This window comes from Leuciscus leuciscus (genome assembly GCF_965113295.1).
Source record: "Leuciscus leuciscus genome assembly, chromosome: 18".
Lineage (NCBI taxonomy): Eukaryota > Metazoa > Chordata > Actinopteri > Cypriniformes > Leuciscidae > Leuciscus > Leuciscus leuciscus.
Window position 1 is genome coordinate 15,752,034 of NC_138742.1, and position 25,345 is coordinate 15,777,378.

At 40.4% G+C, this 25,345-nt stretch overlaps 1 protein-coding gene across 6 annotated transcripts in view; it reads right to left on the minus strand.

Moving 5' to 3' along the window:
• Positions 1-913: 913 nt before the first annotated feature.
• The window catches only part of wnk3 (WNK lysine deficient protein kinase 3), a 51,981-nt gene continuing 27,549 nt past the window's right edge, over positions 914-25,345 (minus strand). The window contains exons 4-26 of one of the 6 annotated variants that reach the window (XM_082146126.1): positions 24,654-24,874; positions 21,211-21,368; positions 20,843-20,931; positions 20,542-20,761; positions 19,832-20,144; positions 19,606-19,712; positions 19,215-19,436; positions 14,383-17,712; positions 13,884-13,924; positions 13,649-13,778; positions 13,440-13,556; positions 13,192-13,293; positions 12,583-12,631; positions 12,229-12,381; positions 10,391-12,009; positions 9,769-10,009; positions 9,324-9,413; positions 7,216-7,298; positions 5,794-6,122; positions 5,469-5,704; positions 5,262-5,360; positions 4,561-4,742; positions 914-3,485 (exon numbers count right to left, since the gene is read on the minus strand). In XM_082146126.1, the coding sequence (XP_082002252.1) occupies positions 3,045-3,485; positions 4,561-4,742; positions 5,262-5,360; positions 5,469-5,704; positions 5,794-6,122; positions 7,216-7,298; positions 9,324-9,413; positions 9,769-10,009; positions 10,391-12,009; positions 12,229-12,381; positions 12,583-12,631; positions 13,192-13,293; positions 13,440-13,556; positions 13,649-13,778; positions 13,884-13,924; positions 14,383-17,712; positions 19,215-19,436; positions 19,606-19,712; positions 19,832-20,144; positions 20,542-20,761; positions 20,843-20,931; positions 21,211-21,368; positions 24,654-24,874 (8,572 nt within the window). In that variant the 3' untranslated portion in view covers positions 914-3,044. The remainder of the gene's footprint in view (positions 3,486-4,560; positions 4,743-5,261; positions 5,361-5,468; positions 5,705-5,793; positions 6,123-7,215; positions 7,299-9,323; positions 9,414-9,768; positions 10,010-10,390; positions 12,010-12,228; positions 12,382-12,582; positions 12,632-13,191; positions 13,294-13,439; positions 13,557-13,648; positions 13,779-13,883; positions 13,925-14,382; positions 17,713-19,214; positions 19,437-19,605; positions 19,713-19,831; positions 20,145-20,541; positions 20,762-20,842; positions 20,932-21,210; positions 21,369-24,653; positions 24,875-25,345) is intronic. The other 5 variants (XM_082146129.1, XM_082146128.1, XM_082146130.1 and 2 more) reach the window with 5 other exon arrangements.

A 25,345-nucleotide genomic window follows, 5' to 3' on the forward strand; every position in this document is an offset into this window, starting at 1 on the left:
AGTAATGCTAATTACATAGGGTTGGTTGAGTGGTAATAATTCTACAGGTAGCCTATCTTGTCAGAGTCTCGCTGAGTTTTATGAGCGGGCCATCATCCGCCGGGGGTCTTGCATGGGTTTCTTGTTCACAGTGAAGAGCATTATTGTACTCGTGCCATGCCAACTGCTAAATCCCCCCCATTGATGCATATAGACCGAGCTATCACAATAGGCACATTGTCAAAGGGTTTGGCGACTTCTGGACCCACAGCAGAACATGCCTGATCTCAACAGACTGTCCACTGTAGGCTACAGTGGTAAACACTCCCATCGGAAAGAAGAGTAAACGCTTAAGATCACGCTTCATTATAGGAATTTACAGTTATGGCAGCTACAGGCTGATTCATTTTCTTATCTGACATCAAAACATTGCTTTGTGGTACTTATTTTCAATTTTTTAAAAGTCTGGCTAACATGTTTCTTATTGAACAGTAGCTGATATGTGATTCTTTTCTTTGCATTGATGGAAATATTAATTATAATGCCTATTAATTAGGCTATCACTGATTAGAGATTGGCAGAAGAAACAGGTCTTGTCATATTGTGATTGTATAGACTAGACTCTAGAGTAAATAATGCTTGCTATCTTTTCAGAATATTAGGACACTGAGACCTCTACCGGTATCACTGAATATTACAGGCAGTGTAATCCGTATAACGCCGTTATAGTTCAAAAGTTTGGGGTCAGTAGGAGTTTTAAAAAAGAAACAAATTTATTAAGCAAGGACTAAATATATGACAGTAAAGAGATTTGTTCAAAAATAAATAAATTCAAATAAATTCTGTTCTTTTAAACTATTCATAAAAGTGTCTATTTTTTCATAAAAATGTTAGGCAGCACATCTGTTGGGTCACATAAAATAATCCTTAACACTTTGATATTTAACATTTGATGTTTATTTTTGATTAGTTACAAAACATAAATAGAATCAACAGTTGAATTAGTTACCATTTACAGTCGCTAAATCACCAGCAATAAGTTTAGTCCTCTATAGATTATTTTAACTTAAATAACCTTTAATTATTGGTGGTCCCCCTAGTTTTACTGAACAACTTCACCCAAAAGTTACTCCACTGTAGAAATGATTTTACTTATAATATTCCCAATCATTTGCATTGAATTAAAATCCCTCTAAAAATCAAAAATTTGTATCAGGTCGTAATCTTTGAACACACTTTTGGGGTAAAGCTGTAAGCCAGGGGAACTCAAGAAACTGTTTAGGACTTGTGTCTTATCAGATAACCACAGCTTTCTCAAACACTGATCAGTACACAATTTTACATTTTTACAACCCCTTTCAAAATACAAAAATAATGCTTTCTTTTTAGATTACATTTTTGTAACACTTCAGCAGAGGGTTATCTTTACATTTCCCATTTGCACAGATCAAATGGCTAACGTTGGAGTTTTCTTAGACACAACAGCTTTTTGCTCACCACTATACTGTGGGTTTACTGTGAGGAGGTGGGTCTTGTCTTTAGAAAAAGGACATAAAATACTGGAAACTGTATGATCCCAATCCTCTGTAGGCAACGGTCATGTTGACTTCTTTTTGTAACATCCACGAGTTCTAGCATTAGCACAATTTAAAAAGCTTCACAAAATGAATCCGTTCCTCATTCCCTGTGCACTTTCCATTCCATCCTGTCCATCTCTCACCTACTTGTTGAAAAACGCAGGATGCCTCTTTCATACCAACCTTCAGTTCCTTTTTTCAACAAAACATTAAAAACAGCCAATTTTCTGATGAATGCTGACTGAATCTTCTAGTTACAGGTCTGATTTAAAGTCTGGGCACTGATATCTTGATCTAGATGAATCACATATAAGCTTTATGATCAGTGTAGAAAAATACACCGTAGAAGGCAACCTATTTCTGAATGTTCTCCCAATCGTAAATTTCCATGGCAGTTATGTATGTGTCTATATCTTATTTAGCACCAGAGCAGTATCTGATGAAATGCCGGATTCAATGAGGAACACATCTTTTTGCCAGTGTTTTGCTGATGCGCTGCGTTCACGAAAAGCAAACTCACAGTTCACAGATCACAGTTCGGTGTTCACGGAAGCACATAACGGGACTGTGCAAAAATAGACAAGAACAAGAACAAGCTGCGTTCACTTCACTTGAGCTTTCCAAACAGCCGTCTAGTCTTGCACTCTTCACCATGGGATTAATGTTAATAGTGTAAACCTTAAAAATATGAACGCCTGCTAGTGAAAAATACTGCAATCATATTAGCTAGTTTCATTTGAAATCAAATGAACTGAAGAACTGTTTTTTTTTTTTTCTCAGAATCAATTGCAGGATCGTAAAAGGAATTAGTCAATGGCTATTTGTTATTCTAGAAAAAAAAATCTTGGCTAAATCTAAAACGTTACCGCTATTTATCATTGTAAAATATAATACATGAGAAGCATGCCTTATCCGTGCACAACACGTCTTTTCGACTGGGTTCGTAGCTAAGATGATGGCTGCAGGGTTACCATGCTCTGCGCTGGAACATGCGATTGATCTCGCCACCGGCAGAATCCGTTGTGCTCTATTAAGATGGCGCTTCACTGCTGACGTCTGCTTGTTGTCGTTTCTGTGCGTATATATAAAAAAATATTTCTTTTAAGCTATACAGACCCACGTCACAACAACACAGAAAAGAATTTAAATATCTTTACTAATTGCACTTTTTAAAATTCAAATAGTCCTTTTGTTTGAAGCACTGATAAATAAAAACAAAGAGGATCATATCTCATCTCAAAAAATTTCTCTATATAGGGCGAGTTCAGGTCCAACTAAGCCAGATATAAAACTTGACGGTGGGGAAACACACAGAGGATATGTATTGAAAAATGCAACACAAACACACACTCACACAAATACACACACTACAGTATTTATACACCCCCATACCCACACACACCAACACGCAACCACTTGCTACTAATGTCCTTCCTGTACAGGATGTACATCGGGTATTCCTCTCCATCTTCTCAAACAGACCTCATCTCACTGCTGTCCTAAAGGAAGGGTGGACGTGGAGGGTTTGGAGTGAAGTTTGGCACTGGAGGGCAGAGCGGAGGTGGAGCACGAGCAGAAAATGGTGTCTTGATTGGTGGTGGCGGGGGCAGAGGCAGCTGTGATGCTGGTGGCGGGGGGCAGAGGAGACCCCGCTGCAGTCATGAGCGAGGGGGAGGCGCTGGGGGGAGGCGTGCCAGACACCAGGGGCTGGGATCCTGTCAGGAGCTGGACCTGCTGCGGGTGCAGGGGACAGGGGCTGTACTGCAGATGTGCATTCTGCTGGGGTAGAGGAGCGATGGGAAATTTCGTTGAAGGCGCCTGCGTTTGTCCACTGATGGTACTATAGGGGGTGGACGCCATTGTAGTCATGCTAACTGATACAGGAGTACTTAAAGGAGCCCCGGAAAACCAACCCGATGAAGCTGTTGTCTGCAAGATAGAAACATTATTTACTTATTAATTGATTTGATTTTTAGCATCCCAAATAACAATACAGAAGAATCCAAACGTCTGAAACTATATTGAAAATCAAGGACTTAAAATTGTATCTAAATCTGAAAATAATCAAGTTTTAGTTTACCTTTATACCCTTATGAATTTTTAAATGCGAAGCGAGGATCGCCCTGTGAGTCTAAGCACACAGGTGTGGTAATGGTATTGAATTACTTGAAAACGCTCCTATTTTGCTTTTTTCTAGTCTTCTTAAAGACACACTATGCAAGATTTGTACCTTAATATAACAGCTTCGAAATCATTTCGATGGTCTACGAACTTGTAGTAGAGCGAATCATCCCGATAGCAAAGCGGGGGTGACGCCGCTTGCAAAACCAGCAATGCAAGTTTGAGAGGTGGCGCGCGACAAATCTCGCGAGAATCATGGCTTGCTTTACGGCATGACGTCACATCCATCAACAACATATGAAGCAGCCTCTTTGGAAGACACTAGCATGCATTTCAGACGTGAATCCTGGCAGAGTCGATGAAAAAAACGAAGAAAGCGCGGTCAGAAGAGTGCAGAGATGGCTCTGCGTGAGTGGTTTTTACAACAGTAACGTTAAATACAAGTACTCTACAGTGACTCTAGGGGTCGCTGTTTGAGAAAAACGGAAACTGCATAGTGTGCCTTTAAGGTGAAGTCACGATTACCACTGTTAAGTTTTAGTGAGTTTTTGTGGACGAAACAGTCATTAGATATCCACGCAATCAGGAGGGTGAAAGATTTTCCCTGTCAGATTTCGCAACGGGTTCAAGTTGGTCACTCGAATTTGCTGCACTGACCAACAGAAATCTGCTTGTTTTGAAAGAGACTTGTGTGAGCGGTGCTTCACACATTGCTACACTATTGACAATGGACAAGGAATGTTTTTTGCTTGCAAAATTTCACTAATGTGATCGTACCTTTAGACTTTTGAATCCCACTGTATAATCACAGCAAAATATTTTAACCTATAGGCTACAGGATAGTGAAAATGGAGACACTGTATTTGTTGCATGAATGCTTTACCTCAGTAGTCTGACCCCATCCGCCCAACTCCTGCACTTGTTGGATCTGTTTGATTTGATTCAGTGAAGGCTTAGGCTGAACAGGGCAAACAGCTTCTTTTGACCACTCATCAACAAGCTTGTGCAGTTCATCTGTGAATGTGCTCTTTCTATTGGCAGAAACCTGGCCTGAAGGACTCTGGTCTGAAAACAAAATGATGGAATTGTTAAAGATGCCATTAAATAAAGACAACGTAATCCTCATTAATTACAATACCATTCAAAAGTTTAGGAGTTTTTGTAAAATAGTCTCTTTGCTCAACAAGGCTGCATTTATTTGATCAAAGTAAATATCGTATTGGATATTGTGAAATATTATTGCAATTTAAAATAACTTCTCTATTTTAATACTTTTAAAATTGTTATTCCTGTGATGGCAAAGCTGAATTTTCAGCATCATTACTCCAGTCTTCAGTCACATGATCCTTTAGAAATCATGCTGATTTGATGCTCAAGAAACATTTCTTCTTATTATCAATGTTGAAAACAGTTTTAATGCCTAATGTGTTTGTGGAAACCTGATAAATATTTTTCAGGATTCGCTGATGAATAGAAAGTTGAAAAGAACAGCATTTATTTGTAATAGAAAAACTTCTATAACATTATTTTTTGTTTTGAATGGTAATGTATTATTATTTTGAGCATGTTCTATAGCTTTAGTACCTCTATTAGCAGTCAGTGATGGAGTTTTCTCAGGCTTGCAGTATGAGTGAAGCCTGCTTTTCTCCCTACCAGAATGACTACTAGACTGCTGAAGACTCCCTGAGTGTGTGTTTTAAAAGCAACAGGAAAACCATAAAAGTGGATTATAGTAACAAACAAACAAAACAACAAAAAAAAGCTGATTCTAACTCCTCATTATGGCATTACCTTGGTGTGTGACTCCGTTGTTATCCATGTGAGAGTGGGGTCGGGGCCGGAGCTTGGCTTTGGCGGGTCGGGGTCTGCGTGGGGAGATGGCGAGGGGTGCAGCGGGCAAAGGAGAGGTCCGGGGCAGGGTCATGGACAGGGGATGTCTGTGGTCTTTCAGAGAGCGGAGCTGCCTGTACAAATCCTGCAGCTCTCGGTTCTGCTGTGCCTGCAGGGACACCACCTCTTTGATGTGTCTACAAAGATAAAAGAGATGAGGAAGTAATAGTAGATTTAGAAGTATTAGTATAAGAAGAACAGCAGTGCAGAATTCAACTGCTCTCACTTCTCTCTCAGCTTATGGAGCTCTTTCCTCAAATCTTCATCCTCCACCTCGCTCTCATCGTCGCTGCTGCCCAGGGGCGAGCGTGCGTGACTCCTGGGTGGGTGGGTGGGCACTGTAGTTTTCCTCTCCTCTTTTTCACCATCCTTTCCTTTCGTTTTCCTCCTCTCTCGCTCCAGGTCAGGTGACACAGGAGAGCTGTCCGTCAAATTTTCCTCACTTTGTTCGGCTTGTGTAACTGAAAAACGGCCAACTTTTCTTTGTGTGAATCCTTGGCTTGGTGCAGCTTCCTGCGGTGAAATGGGCTCTGCGGACTGGGACACTGGAATCACCTACAAGAAAAGAGAATAGGAAGTAGCAGTTACTTCACAAAGTTTAAATTATTTGTGGTAACTCTGATCACAATAAAGTCAAAAAGAGACAATATGCGGAAACTGACCAACAGCTAAAAGAAATTGGATTGGATGGACTTGTCATACATCAGGGAAAGTCTCATACTTCTTATTAGTCATGTTGGAATGATTGTGTTTATAAGGTAAGCACATTAACACCACATGATCACACCACAGACAACATAAGGTTGTAAATGGAAAGCGTTATTCAAACAATCAGGGCGGAAGCAAGTTATTATTGATTTTATATACACTACCGTTCAAATGTTTGGGGTCAGCAATATTTAAAGAATATTAATACTTTTATTCAGTATGGAATCATTAATTTGATAAAAAGTGAGAGTAAATACAATTTAACATTACAAAAGATTGCAAATCAACAACAAAAAATTGTTCATCAAATAATCCTAAAAATTGTACTAGTTTCCACAAAAATATTAATCAGCGCTACTGCTTTTGACATTGATAATAATAATAATAAGAAGAAGAAATGTTTCTTAAACTGCAAATCTGAATATTAGAATGATTTCTGAAGGATCAAAAAACACTGAAGACTGGAGTAATGATACTGAACATTTAGCTTTGCCTTCACAGGAATAAATTACATTTTAAAAGATAAAACAAATATGGATATTTTAAATTGTAATAATATGAACATAAGTCACTTCTTTCAAAAATATAAAAACTTTTGAAGGGTAGCGTAAATATGTTGTAATAATACATGTTGATGATACAATTTAGTTATTTGTGCACTGTTGATGAAGTAGAGCAATTTCACACTTAATGTGTGATCTTTTGTCAAATTAGATCTGCCTTTGTCAGTTGTTAGAATCTGCCTTTGTCAGTTGGAGAAAAATGACATTATCTTTTTTCTAGATCTCAACCAAAATAATTAAGAATTCCATTTTCCAAACTCCAAACTTGAGTAGAAATTTTCCCAGCAGCATTTCTATGTTTACACTTCTTCCTGTCTGACAAGAAACTGAAAAGATTGAGCTATTGCAAAATGAGAATGGCAGAACAATGGCAGTACCTGGAAACGCCCTCTGTGCGAGCAGGGTTGGTTATTTGCAGATGCCTCCCTCTCCTCCTCCAGCCCTTGGCTGAAGTTGCCATCTTATTGGAAGGAATAAAGAGAGAGACGCAAAGACGAGGGAACACAATGACAATAGTAAAATGAAATGGGAATATACAGATAATAAAATAAAAAAACACACACACAAATAAGCACACAAACAGAAGACACCACAGACACAGGAAGATGGCATTAATACCTACATAACACAACAGATCTTTGACTAACAAGCATCCATGCATGTTCACATGGTGAGATTTTAGAGTTAGCATGTCAAATTACACCATCGCTGGCAGTCGGTGGACATGAATACGGATATGATTATCATCTCAAATGCCATGCTGAGTGGACGCAGAGTGTGATGGGGAATGGGTTTGGGGAGGGGTGGCAGGGAGCAGATTTAACAAACAGTAAAGCCAGTTCATGGAAGAACAATCTCTGCACCATAACTTCTAAAACATTAGAGAGTAATAAACAGAAGTATGCCCCCATCCATCCACACTCACATGATTGCATTCATCTGTCAGACTCTAATATCACTCCCTAGAGAGCGGCAGTGATACCAGTCAGCATGTGTGAATAATCTACATCTACTGCGTGTTCATGGTGTGTTTACAGAAACACTGTATCATTCCAGTGACTATTTCTAGTTGATGGTCCTAAGGTGCTTTTCACGATACATAGCCACACACACACACACACGCACGCATGTTGAATATGTACAGTCTGTCAGGCTTGAATTGCTAAAAACTATTGCTTTAGACTGATGATATATTACATGTAGGCTATGTTAGGAATGGCATACTACCATATGACTTATACCAAGCAAGTATATTTTGCCCAGTATATAATTTTTCAGTATTTATGGAACAGCCAGATGTCTTAGATATGACATTTTCACCAAAATGTGTTGAATTCAAGCAGAGAACAATACAAGGAATACTGTATCCCATCATACTTCTTATAATAAGTATTTATACTGTGCATAGAATGCAAATGTTCAGTTTTCATTCAATGAAATAATTTAAGCAATAAAATCTGCAAATTCTAACACTAATCTTTTTTTGACTCATTACTTGATTAGACTGCCATTTGTACTACAAAATTAGATAATTTAACTTTTTATTTCCAACATGCCACTGAATGTACAAAAGTTTGGGGTATGCTCACCAAGACTGCATTTATTTAACCAAAAATACAGTAAAAACAGTAATATTGTGAAACATTATTACAATTTAAAATAACGTAACTATTTAAATATATTTTAAAATGTGATTTCAAATATTTGCTAAAAATGCAAGTCTTTACTGACACTTTTGGTCAATTTAATGCATCGTTGCTGAATAAAAGTGCTAGTTTCTAATTATTTCTACTACTTATTTCTTCTAACTCTTACTGACCCCAAACTTATAGTAATGAAATGTTGAAATGTTTATCAGTGCATACTGTGTACTTTTTCACATGCCAGTTTTAAACAAAAACTGTAAGGACAGCAGTATGCTAGTATTCCATTCCAAACAAACAAACCCATGGACATGCAAAAAAATACAAGAAATAAAACCTTCTAAAAGTCTGCCCAGATAGGAAAGAACAGGATATGATCTAAAGTTCAGGGAGAAATAAAAATCTACGCTTATATGAAAAATTGATTGCTAGCATCTGAAAAATAGCTGTTCGATTTACTAGACATTAGAATTACTTGCTTGCTAAAGCTTCAGTGAGTTAATTCATATAAATACAGTGTCAATGGTGCATAAAATGTAAATTCAAAAATGTAATGAGGGCCAGATTAATTTCTCAGTATTAAAAAAAAGTTTGCAGCTGTTATTTTTGCATTAGAATGGACAGAAATGTAATTAGAGTGGGCATGATAAACAATATGTAGTATCTAGTATCACGCCTCTTCAATTCCTAAACAAATAAAAAATGAACAGGTGCAAACTTCAGAGTCTGGCCCATGTAACTTGTAAACAAGTGTGCTATTTCGCAACAGCAGGTGCTCTGGGTGAGTGAGGCAGGGTGCAGGAAGGTGAGGGACACGGGTGCCGCAATACTGCACTGCATACGCTGGGGATGGAGACTCAGATCCAGGTGCGACGCACAAGGGTCATCCCTCTTAGATTCTCTTTCCTTTCTACACTCCTCTGTTCTTACCCCTGGGTAACCCATGCAGACAAAACAAAAAGGAGGCTACAACATAAATGTTAATGTACAGCAGAACAATTCCTTTAAAACAAAAACTCAAGCAAGAAAAATGTATCGCTAGATGATGTAATGATATCAGTACAGACTAGGCAAAGCAACAACCACGTCACCATGGAAAGACTATTAGGATTAATAACTAATTATTAATTCTAACAGTATTTTTAGAAATTAAGAAATCCCTATCTAGCAAGGTAAGACTCAGCTATATTATTGGCTACATTCATTTTAATCTAAACATTTGTTTTAGGTCAGTGCCCACCCACATCCCTCACTCGCTCTCTCTTGCGTGCTTCCTATGGACACTACCTTGCTGGACTCTGGGCTTCTTGAACAAGCTGGCGGAGTGGCGCAGTTTGCATGCCCAGCTTTTGAATTTGCGAGTCCAGGATTTCTTGCTAACAGGATTTCTGATACTAGGACATGTCAGGTTTAGGCCAAAATATCCACCTCCTTCATTGTGCTGATGCTGCTGCTGTCCAGGCCACAGTGGGATGGGCGACTGAGAAGAGGAAGGCAAAAGAACATCTCCAGGGAGGGAAAGGGGAGCCTGGACACAACATGTGAGCAACAGGAGGTGAACAAACGTAAGATGTGAGAATAAAATCTCTCTGTCTTTATGAAAAAACACATTTTTAAAGTTTTTCTAATAAAAATAAGCAGTTTTTTTTTAAATGATAAAAGATCATGACAAACTATTAATAAAGTTTTCTTTAAAAAGGCTTAATTTTAATTTCACGTGGATAGCTGTAATACCTGACATTTTTTACCTTATGTCCCACCGAAAAACTAAATTAATTTTAATTCAGAAATGAAAAAACAGCCTCACTATTGAAGGGATATATGAACTGCATTTGTTTTTGAATAAAATGGATTGGGAAAAAAAATTATTAGCTTCCTGCCACTGATCTGTTATAAACACCCCACTTACGCTTACTGATGTTTCACTGGGCACTTTCGGGGATCCAGGCTCCTGTGGAGGGGAAAGGAGGGAGCATGGAGGGGATGTAGAGGAGAAGGATGATGCAGGCTGTTGTTGCACGGCAGAAGGGATTGTTTCCTCCTCACATGCTCTCTCCCGCTCTCCGTCTGGAGAGGTGGAGGAAGAACGAGGGGTGGTGGAGGAGGTGGTGGAAGAGGTGGAGTGAGGGGATGTGTCTGAGGAGGTGACAGGAGGTGGGGAGAACGTATAGGGGGGCTCTGAAGACTCATCAACTGCTGTGGAGGCTGCAGCAGATCCCGAGGGGGCAGGAGCAGGGCCGCCCGTGGAGCCACTTCCCAGAGCTGCCCCGCTGCCGCTGTGCTCCTGATACAGCAGAGTCCTCAGTTTCTCATCCAAAGTCTTGATTCGGTTGTCCACAAACTCGATTTTGGGCGGGCCTTCGCTGTCTGACTCGGCAACCGAGGAGGGCTGGGCAGGAGAGGGTGTGAATGTATGGGAGAGGGCGGGAAGAGTAGTTTCAGAGAGTGGGAGGGGTGGGAGAGAGATGTCCGAAGAAGGATGGGGTGGGGCGGAGTGGCTGACGGTGTCCTCACCAGTGGACAGCTCAGACTCCGGCTGCTGGACAGATGCCTGCTTCTGCACAGCCGGAGGCACTACGGTTTGTGCCATAGGCATCATATCATGCGGTACCTGCTGAAGTAACATCTGCGTTTGCTCTGTGGAGAGCTGCTGCGGGATTACAGGCTGAAACTGAGCTCGAAGCTGTAGGGGATCCTGGGTCTGGAAGCAATGCGGAGGATGCATGGACAGCATCGTTGGGGCCGGTGTGGATTCTTGAGACACATACTGTTCTACCGTGTGGTGTTGGATTTGCTCGGCATTGGCTGTTTGCTGGAGGCCATGTTGCTGCAAGAATGCGGTCTGTTGCATTGCTAGCTGTTGAGAATCAACATGTACTTGTTGGTGAGGGACCTGCTGAACTTGGGCAGCTGGAAGGCCTCCCTGCAAAGGGACCGTCTCCACTGGTATCGGCTGTGATAGTGCTTTTGACTCGCTAGGCTGGAGAATAGGTGGCTGTGAAGCAACCTGGAGCACTGGATGAGGTGTAATCTGTGGTTGCTGAGCCTGTTCGGTGGTGGCCATTGCTAACTGTAGTGTCTGGGTCTCTTGAAGTATATCTGGTGTCTGTGAGGGTGCCATTTGGGTTTGAGCTGGCAATTTCTGTGATGGATCAGCGTAGGTCACCAGAGATGCTGGAGGGGTCCCATAAGCAGACAAGTTAGAGAGGGGCTGTTCACCCTCACCTTTAACTGCAGCATCTCCTTGTTCCACATTGGAGCCTGTGAGGGCTGCGACTGCAGGGAAAGGAGCGGCAGAGGTGCTAGAAGCCATGACAGGGATTGAGCCAGCAGTCAAGGTAGCAGAGGAGACTTGCCCTACTGTTGGCAAGGCAGAGGGTGTTATATCTTTTTGGGCAGCAATGGCCGAGGCTGACATGGATGCAGGGGCTGATACAGTAGAGACCAGAGGAGAGGATGCAGATATTGAAGAACTTGGGGAAGATGCTATCCCAGCAAAAGACTCTGAGCGCTGAGGGCTCTCATGATCTAATAATACATTAGACAGAGTAGAAAATTCTTTAGATGTCATGCTAATTAATATCCATCTTATTAATTATCATCACTATATGGCTATCTTTGCTGAAATTAACAACAGAAATGTTGTAAACTTTCACTCAATCCATTTTAGTTTGGATTATGTAAGTAATTTCAATTTCAAATTTCACACCAGACAAAAAGTACTGTGCGTCACAGTGAATTCTCTACCTTTCTCCATTTCTATGGACTTGGGAACTAGGCTCTCTCCCATTGGTGGGGAAGTGGAAGCTCCCTGGTTGGAGTGTGAGTCACGATGGCGAATGGTTTGGTTAATGAAGAATCGCCAGCGACCCACGGGGGAAGACTGAGGGGCTGAATCCACTTCGCAAATAGGAGAATAACACAGAACATTTATTTTGCTACTAACTGTAACAACAGTGTAAAATTAAAAAAGTCTTGGTAAATATTTATTTTTTATTTTAATCAAGATAAAAAGACACCAAAGTTACAAAGACAATACAACTTTAATCCAAACTTTATTCTTCAGTTTCATTTATGACAAGGTCAGAAGGTTATACACACTTGTTGCACTGGATGGGGTGCTCACATGGAGTTGCTCCAAGGACCCAGTCTGAGACAGGAAAAAAAACTAATAAAATTAGCGTTCAAAAATTTGGGGTCAGTAAAAAAAAAAAAAAAGAAAAGAAAAAATTTAATATGTTTTTAGCAAGGACACATTACAGTTTTTTTTTTATCAAGTGACAGTAAAGACTTTAACATTAAATATAATTTTTAGTGAACAAATAAATGCTGTTCATTTGATCTTTCCATTCATCAAAGAAAATCCTAAAAATGTATCACAGTTTCCACAAAAATATTAAGCAGCACAACTGTTTTCAACATTGATTATCAAATCAGCATATTAGAAAGATTTCTCAAGATTAATGTGACACTGAAGACTGGAGTAATGGCTACTGAAAATTCAGCTTTGCCATCACATGAATAAATTATAAAAATACATTTAAAAAAACAAACAAAAAAACATTTTAATTTGTAATGATATTTCAGTATATGTTATGATATTTTACTGTATTTTTGATCAAATAAATGTAGCCTTGGTGAGCATAACATTTGAATGTTAGCATACATTCAATGGCATTTCAGAAACAAAAAATTAGGTTAGGGTTAGACCTGTGACTGAGTGCTAAGTATTCCTTGAGCTTTCTTCACTATAGCTCTCAGCTCCCCAACAAATTTCTCTTTCTCAGGCTCAAGGACAAAATCCTCCTCCACCTAAACAAAACACATTGAGAGGATATTTACAAGTGAAGACATACTTCAATGCAAAAGCAACAGGTCAGGATCAGCTATCACAAATTAATTTAATATGTTGCTTCTTAAGAAGCAAATGATTCACATAGCTGCTGAACATATTTCACCATATAATCTGCAATGTCTTCAGGTGCATCTCCCTCAATGTCAAACTTGAATGTGACCATCTTGTTGCTGTGAGTCTCCAATTGACACTCTACCATGTTGTCCCCTGTTCCTGAGACCTACAACATAGACAGTGTTCATTATATACGATTCAATTAATTAAATTAAAAGTAAAGCTTAGAAATTATTATAAATATTGTGATTTACATACCTGCAACATGCTGAGTTGAAAATGAGTTTTTTCAGTCTTTTGACAGGATGATCTCCTCTGAGATTTTACCTTATCTAGTTTTCCACTGGCCCACAGCAATTGAGCCTCATCTCCATTGGCAGGAACAGAGCTGGATTTAATAAAAAGTAAAAAAAAAAAAAAAAAAAAAAAGATTTGTTTGTGCACAGTTAAATGTATACCATATATTTAAAAAAAAGTACATAAACCTACTTACCCTGATGAGGAGCCCCTGTTGGCAGACTGATGTGGGCTCTCCTGTTTAGACAAGATAAAAGACACAAACAAACACACAGGAACCACAACATACCAACAGAAAAACAAAAAGAAAAACAAAACATCAGTTATGTAATGAGTTATGCAAATAATAAAACAAATAATACAAAATTCCATAAATAAAATGAAAGCAAAGTATTACACAATACTTTGTGTTAACCAAAAACAAAATGACTGTCCTAAATTCAAGAGACAAAAATTTGGTTTGATTTTTGTAAGTTAAACTTTGGTTTTGCAGGTGTTAAGATGTGTTAAGAAGTAGTGGGTCTTGCATCTCAAGTTAACAGAGTTAGAAGAGATGTTTGTTTGTCTTCTACCTTCATTAATCTGTTCTGCAGAACCTTCACATACACGTATATGGGTCACTTATATATATTGCAATAAACTCGCTCACTGCTAATATGTTATATATTTGAAACTAATATAAAGTGCTTTTGTACCTGAGCACTGCCCAGCAATGCAGCATCACTTTCTGCCAGCGAGTTGGTGGGCAACACAGAGCCATTAGAGTCATGGGACTGTGAAGCATTGACGGTAGGAGGGGAATCAGGGATCATGTCAGCAGGCCTTGCCTGGTTTAGCTGTGCCTCTGCTGGGACAGGAATTTCTGAAACTGGGACAGTTGGTTGTAGGGCTGGGAGAGTGGCAGAGGGCTGTAGGGAAGAACGAGATGGACTTGGGGGGATTTGTGATGGTATAAAGGCAGCTTGAGAGTAATGAAGCTGCTCGAAACTCCCAGTAGCCTCTATGTGGGTCTGTGCCGGTGCATTGGAGTGTGTAGTCTGTGTGTGTGTTTGAGCAGGAAGAGTTAGTTTCTGCTGGTTCTGGGGCAAGGGTGGTAGACACGAAACCACCTGACTGTACAGAGGTACCGTTCTAGCTTGGGTCTGAGGTACCTGACCGGGAGCAATGTTTACCGGGAGCATATGCTGGAGCACTGATTGAGGCTGACAAGGTTGTTGGTGGAGATCTTGTGGTAGAACAGCATTAGGGGGCAGAAGCTGCTGCACAGGTTGGGTCTGATGTTGATGGTGGAGCGGTTGCTGTTGCTGCACATGGTGGGCTTGAGGCAGTTGCTGCTCATGCTGTTGGGTAGCCTGAGGTTGCACTGGAGGCATGGGCTTCAAGACCGCCTGCATCGAGGCCACACTGACTGGATGTTGATGAGCTTGGATGACTGGAGGAGCCTGCATTTGTGATTGGTTTGTCTGTTGTAAATAGCACTGCATTGATGAAGTGGCCATTGGGTTGATGGCGGGCGCATGTGACACCGGAGAAAGTACTGCTTGCTGATATTGCTGCACAGGTGGCTGTTGTTGTTGTTTCACAGGTTGTGTGAGGTCTAGTTGAAGAGACTGAATGGTTTGCGGACCGACAGGTGCTTGAGCATATTGTGTGGGCATAAGTGTAGAAGCAGCCGGCACTGTAGAATGCACAAGAGGAGCAGGTGCAGGTGACCCTACCACGACTTGACACTGGAGAGAAGATGCAGCTTGAGGTGGTACCAATTGAGTTTGGGATGGAAGGGTTTGCCCTTGTGAGGCTATTTGTGTTGGAGTTGGTGCAAACGAATGAATGGGTTGTGGTGTAGGAACTTGTGTTGGAGATGTGATTTGTTGGGTCGGTTGTGGAACTTGCAGCTGGCCTGCTTGAATATGGCCTCCAATTGACTGTGGTGCAGGATGACTTTGAGTCTGCAGGGGAATCTGACCATAAATTCCAGAGTCCCCTTGACTCTGGATTTGTACTTGCGCTGAAGGTTGAGCCGACATCTGAGGTGGTACCTGTTGCTGGATGAGTACTGGGGCTGGAACTTGACTAGGTATTTGAGCACTAACCATTTTTGGAACCGCTTGAACCAGGGTTGGAACTTGTAAATCTACCAGAGAAGGTATATGTGATGCCTGGGGAAGGATGGCTTGTTGCTGCTGAATCAAGACCTGTTGCTGCTCAGTTTGTTGTTGAGAAAGATGAGGTTGAGGTTGTGGGGACATTATTTGTTGAGAGTGCTGCATTTGACTAATCTGCTGGACCATCTCAGGAGGCTGTGATTTCCCTAGGTGTGCCTGATCTACCAAAGCTGCATGCTGCTCTATATGCTGTTGCTGCATCAAAACTTGTTGCAGTTGTTTCTCGGCTTGTAGAGCTTGTTGTCGCTGTAATTCAATCTGGTGTTGTTGCATCAGAAGATGTTGCTGCATCTGTGACTCTCTCTGTTGTAGCAATGTCTGTTGTTGCTGCTCAGTCTGTTGTTGAAAAATCTGCTGCTGCAATTGTTGATCTGTCGGCTTCTGTAGTTGTGGCTGTTGCTGTAAAACATGTTGCTCTATCTGCTGAGGCTGCTGTTGCTGCTGGCGTAGTAAAGTTTGTTGCTGATCAATGTGTGTCTGCTGTTGCATCTGCAGCAGTACCTTTTGCTCTAACTTTTGCTGCTGCTGAATGAGTGCTTGCTGCTGCTGCTGTTGTTGCTGCTGTTTAAACAAAGCCTGCTGTTGCTGCTCCAACTGTTGCTGATGTAAAAGCGCTTGTTGCTGCTTTAACTGTAGTTGCTGCTGTTGTTGTAGCAAAGCTTGCTGTTCCAACTGTTGTTGCTGCAGAAGAGCCTGTTGTTGTTCACGTTGCTGCTGCTGCAATAGTGCTTGTTGTTGCTCCAGTTGCTGTTGCTGAAACAAAGCCTGTTGTTGTTGTCTTTGTTGTTCCACCTGTTGCTGTAAAATGGCTTTCTGCTGCTGTTCTATTTGCTTTTGTTGCTGTAATGCTTGCTGCTGTTGCTCGATCTGTTGCTGAACTGCCAAGTTTTGTTGTTGCTGCAGAAGAATTTGTTGTTGCTCAACTTGTTGTTGTTGTTGTTGTTGTGGCTGAATATAAACTTGTTGTTGTTGATGTTGTTGCTCCATTTGATTTTGCAAAACAGCCTTCTGTTGCTGCTCAATTTGTTGTCTAATCAGAAGTTGCTGTTGTTGTTGCTCCGTCAATTGCAATGGCTGCTGGATTGTTTGAAGTACCGGTGGCTGTTGTACCATGGTTTTTATCATGCCCTGCTCTTGTGATTCAGCTATTTGTTGCACATAAACTTGCTGTGCCTGTTGTTGCTGAGTCTGGTGTTGATATTGTTCTACCGAAGATTGTTGTGCTGACAGCTGATACTGCTGTATCACAATTTGTTGGGGTTTGCTTGGAGGTTGTTGTATGTACACCTGCTGTTGTAGCTCACTTTGCTGTGGATTGCACATTGTTGGCTGGTTCTGCTGTGGCAATGGGATATATGGCTGCTGAGATGCACTGGAATGTGGTGGCTGTTCCTGCAGAACCACCTGGGGTTGTTCTATGTTCTGTGGCTGTTGTAACAAAACGGCCATTTGTTGAACCTGGTCTGTCGGCTGTGGCAAGACCACAGTCTGGTGCTGCTGCTGCATTATATTTGCCTGCTTTTGTGGTGTTGCTTGCTGAATGTTCAGTTGCAGCGTTCCGGACAAATCTGACATCTCCTGATGTTGCATCTGAACAATAGTTTGCTTGGGCAAAACATCAGTAGGTTGAACAGGAGCAATACTAGTATGGGTCTGCATGGGTGGCATGCTGTTGCTTGCTGATGCTATGGGTTCTCCAGCGGGGATGGAGGAAGTGAGGACAGTCATGGGTGCCTGGGGTGATATTGGGGGGATGTATGACTGCGACTGTACAAGAGAACTGTGAGGAGTGGAAGCATCAGTGGGTCGGGAGTGTAACATTTGCGAGGATGTAACATCTGTTGAGTATGGTGGAAGGGGCTGGTGGGAAAAACACATTTGGAAATTATTTGGGAAGGATGGATAGGCCAGATCATAGAGTTGGGTAGCAAGTAGTGGTGGGAAGAAGAAAAAGAGAGAGTGAAGCATTAGTGCACTTCATTAATCATCCAAAGGAAACAAGACATTTTGGAAAGCAAAAGACATGAAACAACATTCTGCACGAGCAGTTATTAGGTTATTTTTTAGACTGTTCATACTACAATCAATGCTGTTGTTTTTTGGTTATGCACCACCTCAGATCAGAGGCAGCTGTATTCCAAGAATGAAAGACATTACAGGTGGTGTTCAGATCAGACCAATCCACCATTAAAGCTGTCTTATACTAAATGCAATTTTGAGCATAAAAAAAAAAGTTGTTTTAAATCACGTCAATGCATTCCTACTGGCAAATGTTGTTTATATTGGCAAATATAGACCTTATTCAGAGCAGCGCCATGACAGGTATGAAAGCGAGGTTGTGAGGGATACTTACCTTGTTTTTAAAGGCATCCGCTGTAAAAAGCTGTATAAAGCCCCTAGATCACTACTAATTTTCCACAGATCATGTTGTCTGGATATTTTTTTTATTTTTTTTGTGTACTGAAATGTCTTGGAAAGATATTTTTGCAGTGTTTCGTCAGCAGAAAAATCCCAAAACATTAAATAACAGTACAACCCACTTAAGAGATGTACAGTATGTCTATCCCTCACAGCCTCGCTATCATTCTCGTTAAAAATCAAGGATGGTGCTGCTGTGAATAAGGACTACGCAGCAAGGGTTTTTGAATGACTGCAGCGCTTTCGTTCAGGTATGCTAACTTTTCACAGAGTTTGATGAAAACAAATGATACTTGATGTGAACAGCTGTGGGGCTATTTTTGCAGTCAGTTTGCTTTGATTCGTTGTTTTGCACTTATCTGTATTCTTGACTTGACAAATGTCTTACTGTCTAGCACCATCCAATTTTATATGACAATAAATTGAACTATGAATTATATTCTAGAAACAATTCATATTTACAATTCAAGGACTATATACAGCTAATACAACCATTATTTTTCAAATTATCAGCTCATTTGGTTCAGCATACAGTGAATTTCAACAACAAATATGTTCTCTGGACCAAACATTAAAAATGTAGGTCAGTGAACATCATGTAACTCAGCTCATGACCTAAATCAAAGTCAGACTGCACAGATAGATATCTTAGGAAATTCAATTCAGTATTTCGGTAACACAGTGCCATGTCTATATATGGTCACTTATCCAAATATATGTTTTTCTGTGCCATGTCTATATTTTGTCAAAGGCACATAACTTGAGGAGTAAAATACCCTAGAAGTCCCTCAACATATTCCTCTAAAATAACTTAACATTTGACACTGAATGAACCAAGTCTCCCTGGATTGATTTGCTTTAGATAATAATTATTGTGTCCAGTGCAACAGTGAACTGAGTGAAGGGAAAAACACAGCAAAGCTGGACACAAGGGAGACAATCACCTGAGAATATTGTTGGGGCACACTTAATGGGACCTGTGAAGCCATAGCGACTGGTTGAATGAAAGTCTGTGCCACAGGAATGTTAGGAGCCCCACCACCACTTTGGCCAATGGAAATGCCAGATATCCCACCATTCTGGCCAACAGGCACATTTGAAACCCCTCCGCTCTGACCAATAGGGAGAAGCTGGGGGTGAGATATAACCCCTGCTCCTTTCACTCTCTAAATAAAGGAAACAATTCTTATCTGACCAAAGAGTACATTCAGACAACAATTACTTTTTTTTTTACTGTATAACAAAGGTTTCAAATGAGCAAGAATGGTGGTGATTTAGCAGCAGGGGATGTATGGCACTAGATAAGAAAATTGTTTCTGAAGTAGTGGTACTTACAGATGTGCCAGTGGGATAGCTGGTTTGAGCATGAGCACATGGGTTCCCTGACTCAGGTACGGAAAAGGCTTGGCTTTGTCCACTGACAGCAGGAAGACTCTCACCCTCTGAATATGGAAAAGTAGACTGCCAAATCAACATTTATACACCAATTTGGGACAAATAATAGTTACAAGTGCCTGTTATATCATGTTAATAAGATTGTGATTCTAAATGAATTGTGCACCTGTGAAGCCCAATGCAGTCCCTTGCTGTTGGACATGTTGGTCTACTTCTGGCAGCTCCTCTGCCTCTCCCTGACCACCAGCAGCTGCAGCAGCTCCTGTGCCCTGTGAGGAGGTGGTGCAAGAAGGATGAACATAGGAAAAGGAGGAGGTAAGGACTGTGGAGTCACGGCGGTCATCAAGACTTTGTTGTTGTTGCTGCTGAAGGAGTTGCTGTTGTCGCCGTTCACGGGACTTCTTAATTAGAGTCACCCTGTCTCTAATGGACTTCCCCACCACCTTAGCATCACTTTCATGGAAAAAGCCAGACTTCACCTATAAAAAAGCAATAGAAATGGAGAATTAATAAAAAAAGAGACAAGTTTTCTTAAAGAGATAGTTCACCCAAAAATAAAAACTGTCATAGTTTACATCGATTTCATGACATTCTAAACTTGATGCAAAAGCATCAAACAGAAAAAAAATATATTTAAAAAATCAGATGTTTTTGCCATTCGCTCCAGTCTTCTTTGACTGTGGTTTTATTGAAAAGAACAGAAGTGAACGATATTTAGTTTTATAAAAGAAAAAAAGAAAAACTTTTTGTGTTCTAAACAAAAGTCAAACATGTTTGGATGACATGATTCATTAAAACACAATAAATAGCACAAATTGTAGTTTCCATTATTTTTACAGATTTATAAAAACACTTTTCCTCCTATCTGTTTCTCACCATCTCCAGTGCAACTTCTTCGGCACTGTCATTCTCCAGGTCATAGCTGAACTCGATGGCCTCATTGTCCTTGTGCTTGCCTTTGAGTTTCTTTGGATCTTCAACCCAGATGCGCAGGGCCAGGCAGTCTTTGCAGCCACTATCTTCCTCTGCAAGCTCCACACGCACGCCGGTGTCCTCCGCAAAGAAGGCATGATTTAGAAGGTCCTTCACCGAGAGCCTAAGGGTGAAAAGAATGAATTTAGATCACTTTGCATTCTTGCTTCACTTACACAAGAACTTCAACCATTTAAGTGCTTACCGCTCTAATCGGTTTTGGCGAATACAGCCCTCAATGATTTCTTTTACCTCAGGGTCATTTACTTTGTCAAAACTGGCAGGCTTGATACCCTGCACAGAGAGAAAATGTAGTGTGTTAATCCCCCACATGATTGTCAAAACACCTGGATGCTAGTATGTGCACACAAAAATCGTGTGTTTAAATAATAATAATAAAAACAATAGGGTGAATTCACTAAGAATTAACTTTGCCTGCTGAGAGTGATGTTTATTTGTGAATCTTTGCTAAACAATATGCCTGGCTCACTTACCAATATTGTATTAATATTGAAATAATTTAGTGAATTCACCCAATAATATCTACAAATCAAGAGTCATACATAGACTTACACTGGTGACTTTGCGGTAGATCTGTGCAGCATTTTGGCATTCTGAATATGGGTACTCTGAGGTAGCCATTTCTAGCATGCACATGCCAAAGGCATAGACATCTACTGACTCGTCATAGTGCTCCTCGTACATCTCTGGGGCCATGAATTCCGGAGTACCTAAGAAACCAATACAACATTCATTTGACATCCTATCTCTTTTGGCATCTGTTTGTCATTTTTGCTATCTTTGTCTTCTGTTGCTATGATTAAAAACAACTACTATTTTCCTTAACAACAGCCAATCAATGCACAAATAGTCACGACAACTTCTGAAGCCTATAAATGTGCATATTTGAGACTTTTTTATTATTATTTCAAACAAGCCTAAACGAGTGCAAATCACTTCCCTTAGATTCAACTGCAAAACACAAGTATATAATCTTTAAAACAATCAAGAAGGCTTGATCTCACAATTACTGAAATTCAAATGAAGGATTTCAGCTGCTGCAAGCAGAAATCATCATCTATGCAGCACCCTGGTGCTTTCACGGATCTTGCTAATCATGATAGCCTTTGCAGCGACCTCTATCTTAGTAAGACTTCAATAATTGACTACTTTTTTCCAAATATGCTGCTGCTGGGAGTGTTCAGGTTTACCTTGTTAAAAAGAGCAATGCTATAAATTGGAAATGTTGCTTCCTTTATTATGTTTGTACTAATGTGAATATCTGGTGTGCTAACTTTCTTCTCAGCAAATATAAAAAAAATCAATAGGTATTGACATTTTTATGTGTGCACATTGTGCGCACATAAAAACGTCAGTACCTATTGATTTTTTTTATATTTGCTGAGAAGAAAGTTCTTCTCATTTCTACTGCACATATTGCGGTCAATAATGTGGAACAGTGCTCTTTAGTTAGCTCCAACATGGCATTACGAGTTAAGATAGCTAAAGAGCAAAGGAAGCAAGAATACCTTTTCTTGGATCCTTGACAGTAGGGCTTGGCGATAAAACGAAAAAGATAATTATCACAATATAATTTTCCTCGATAAACGTATAACAAAAGTTTGATAAGTGTTTGATATAATGTTTATGCAGGATGCAAATAATGCTGCGCATGCGTGTTGCAGAACATCGCACTGGTGCCAATACCAATTTGCCTAACTGATAAGCGCCCTCATTTCCGTTTTATCTGAGAAACATTAAACAGTAAACGTGCCAAAAGTGGAACGAAACAGAGCTGCTCATTTGAACCGCGTCACACAGAACATTTATCAGCTTGGCTCAAAACACACTGCAGTGAGCTTAGAGCGAATGTATTTACTTGCGCTGACCGTCTCGATCACTTGCCCACTAAACAGCGCTGTGAGATCCAGTGAGAAGCGTTCGAGTTCGGTGCAGAGTTCTCCCATACAAATCACAAATCAAATGCCTCGTGATTTAAACTAGTTTAAAGCCAGATGAAACAATATTTTCGCCAACGCTGATGCGTAAAACAGGAGAAACGTTGAGCCACAACAAGACAGTTAGAAAGCTTTTCACAAGTCGCCAACATTTACCATTATTTACAGTAGTAACACTAACTGAAACCATGGTATTCTGGCATAAATGTAGTTTATTCATATTGATTTTTATAATATTATTAATGTAGACACTGAATGTAGGCTATTAAAGGAGTAATGGAATATAATTACAGGATTTTTTGTTATTAAGTTATAGTCTAGCAGTTTTTGTGCATTTGTATAATACTAAATGTCTTTAGGCTACTGTTTTTCATAACAAATACCATAGAAACAATATAGTTACTATTTACCATGATAGTAAGGGTACAATGTGTGATTTTTCCCTGTGGTTGACATGGTCTAAATACTAGGGGTGTTGAAATTAAAGGCAGGGTAGGGCAGGTTTTTTCTAAAAAACTTTTTCCCAAATTGGTTTAAACTGTCTTTATATACCAATACATAATTAAAATGTAAGTACTCTGAAAAAGAGAGTATAAAAATTGAGTGTCTGTAGTCCTCTCAGGGCTGCAATAAACACAGCTACTTATTTCCATTCGGAACGAATGAAATGATTGGCTGGGCGACTGTCACTCTCCCTCGCTACCATGGCTACCACCCCTGCTGCTACAGGAGCTGCCCACATGCGCGCACCTGTTTGACTCGAGGAGGGGAAGAGGCACGGAAGCTAGGAAGAATAGCTTTCATCGTGGAAGCTCTTACATGCAAACACCGTATATGTTATGAATCTTACACGAAATTCACCTTCATCAGAGTGTAACTGATGGTAATGGGAAAACGTGTATCAATGCAACCTGTTTTTAGCTTTGCCTTATGTTACTAGCTCGTTACCGAATCAATCTCAATATATTTTCAACTTTGCCAGTATCGATATGCTAGCTTGATAGTGAGTACTAACAGCCATATTCATAATGATAAAGTTAGGTATTTTATTACATGTGATTCTGACATGATGTCACTACATGCACTGCGCTCCTCTCTGCTCGGCGCTGGCAAAGGAGGAGCTTTGGAAGGAGCCCAGAAGGGAGGGGGTGGGAGTGAATGGAATAAGTAGCTGTGTTTATTGCAGCCCTGAGAGGACTACAGACACTCGATTTTTATACTCTCTTTTTCAGAGTACTTACATTTTAATTATGTATTGGTATATAAAGACAGTTTAAACAAATTTGGGAAAAAGTTTTTTAGAAAAAACCTGCCAACCCTGCCTTTAATCGTTGTATCGCGGATGTATGTGGATGAGTAATAGACCATAATCGATTATAGTCTACTGCCGTGTCTCTGACGTCATTCGTCACATACGTACATGCTTCTCTCGCTAGCGTAAAATGGCGGAGGTAGGCGAAACAAAAAAGTGACAAATAAAAAATGCACCCAACTATTTAGAAATTTACAGCGTGAGCTTGAGTGTGTGCGTGCACATGTGAGGCTGCGAGTGTGGCTACATGCGTGTGTGTGCGAGTGCGAGTGTGTGTGTGCGAGTTGAGTGCTAGTATGTGTGCACGCGAGTGTGTGTGAGCGTTATTATAACAAGTACACTTGACGTTTTCATGCGTTTTTAGTATTTACTAGTGTTTGTTCTAAATGGTCCAGTCGAATCGAATCGTTGACATGATAATCGTAATCGAATTGAATCGTGAGACGAGTGACGATTCACACCACTACTAAATACTATGCAAAACATAATTTTACCCAATAAAAATGAGGTTGTTACAATTTTTACAGATGTTTTTTTTTAATGAACATAAATTTACATCTGCATCCAAACTCAAGTTACTGTACAATCGCCCAGCCCTACTTGATAGTCATCATAATTACAGCCACCAGTGTGGAAGACCTGCACCCATTCAGGAAAAGTGTCTCACCAAAAGGCTATAAAGGAGTCCATCACATATCAAAGAATAACTTCTACTATACACCGGAAACTAAAAAAAAGTAACAGACCTATGACACTCTTGGCAAAAGATGTCCGCATGAGGGTGGCAAGGCCCAGGTCACCAATTTTCACTGATCCAGTTGGACCTGTGATGAAGATATTGTCACACTTGAGGTCACGGTGCACAATGGGTGGCGTACGCGTGTGTAGGAACTGAAGACCCTTTAGGATTTGCCTGCACCAGCTGCGTAGAACCTTGGGCTTCATCACCTTAAAGCGCTTAAGGTACCTGAAGCACAGGAAAAACAGTCATGAGATCATAAAGTAAGAAGTTTGCAACCTTACTGGATGTTGAGCAATTGATAAATAGAATGAATCTAGGCAGCAACAGCCGTTAAAAAAAAAAAAAGAAGAAAAAAAAAGTAACATTTGGCACATATACCAGAAAAAGCTGACAAGTAGGCCAGATTTACAAACAAATTGAATAGGATAATGACGGAATATGGTGCAAAACATTGATCGTTTACAGCCAGGGCCGTAGCTGGGGTATCCGGGGCCCTGGTGCAGGTTGTTGGCCCCCTTGAAATTGGGTTTCTGATGGGGTGCTGGTGGGAGGGGTTGGGGGTTAGTTTCATCCCCATGAAATCGTGTTACAGCGGGGGAGAGGGTGTTGTCCCCCTCGGTTGAAATCGTGTTCCAGGGGGCTATTGTCCCAAATTATTCTATATCTATATCTTTATTTAAATTATTTTATATCATT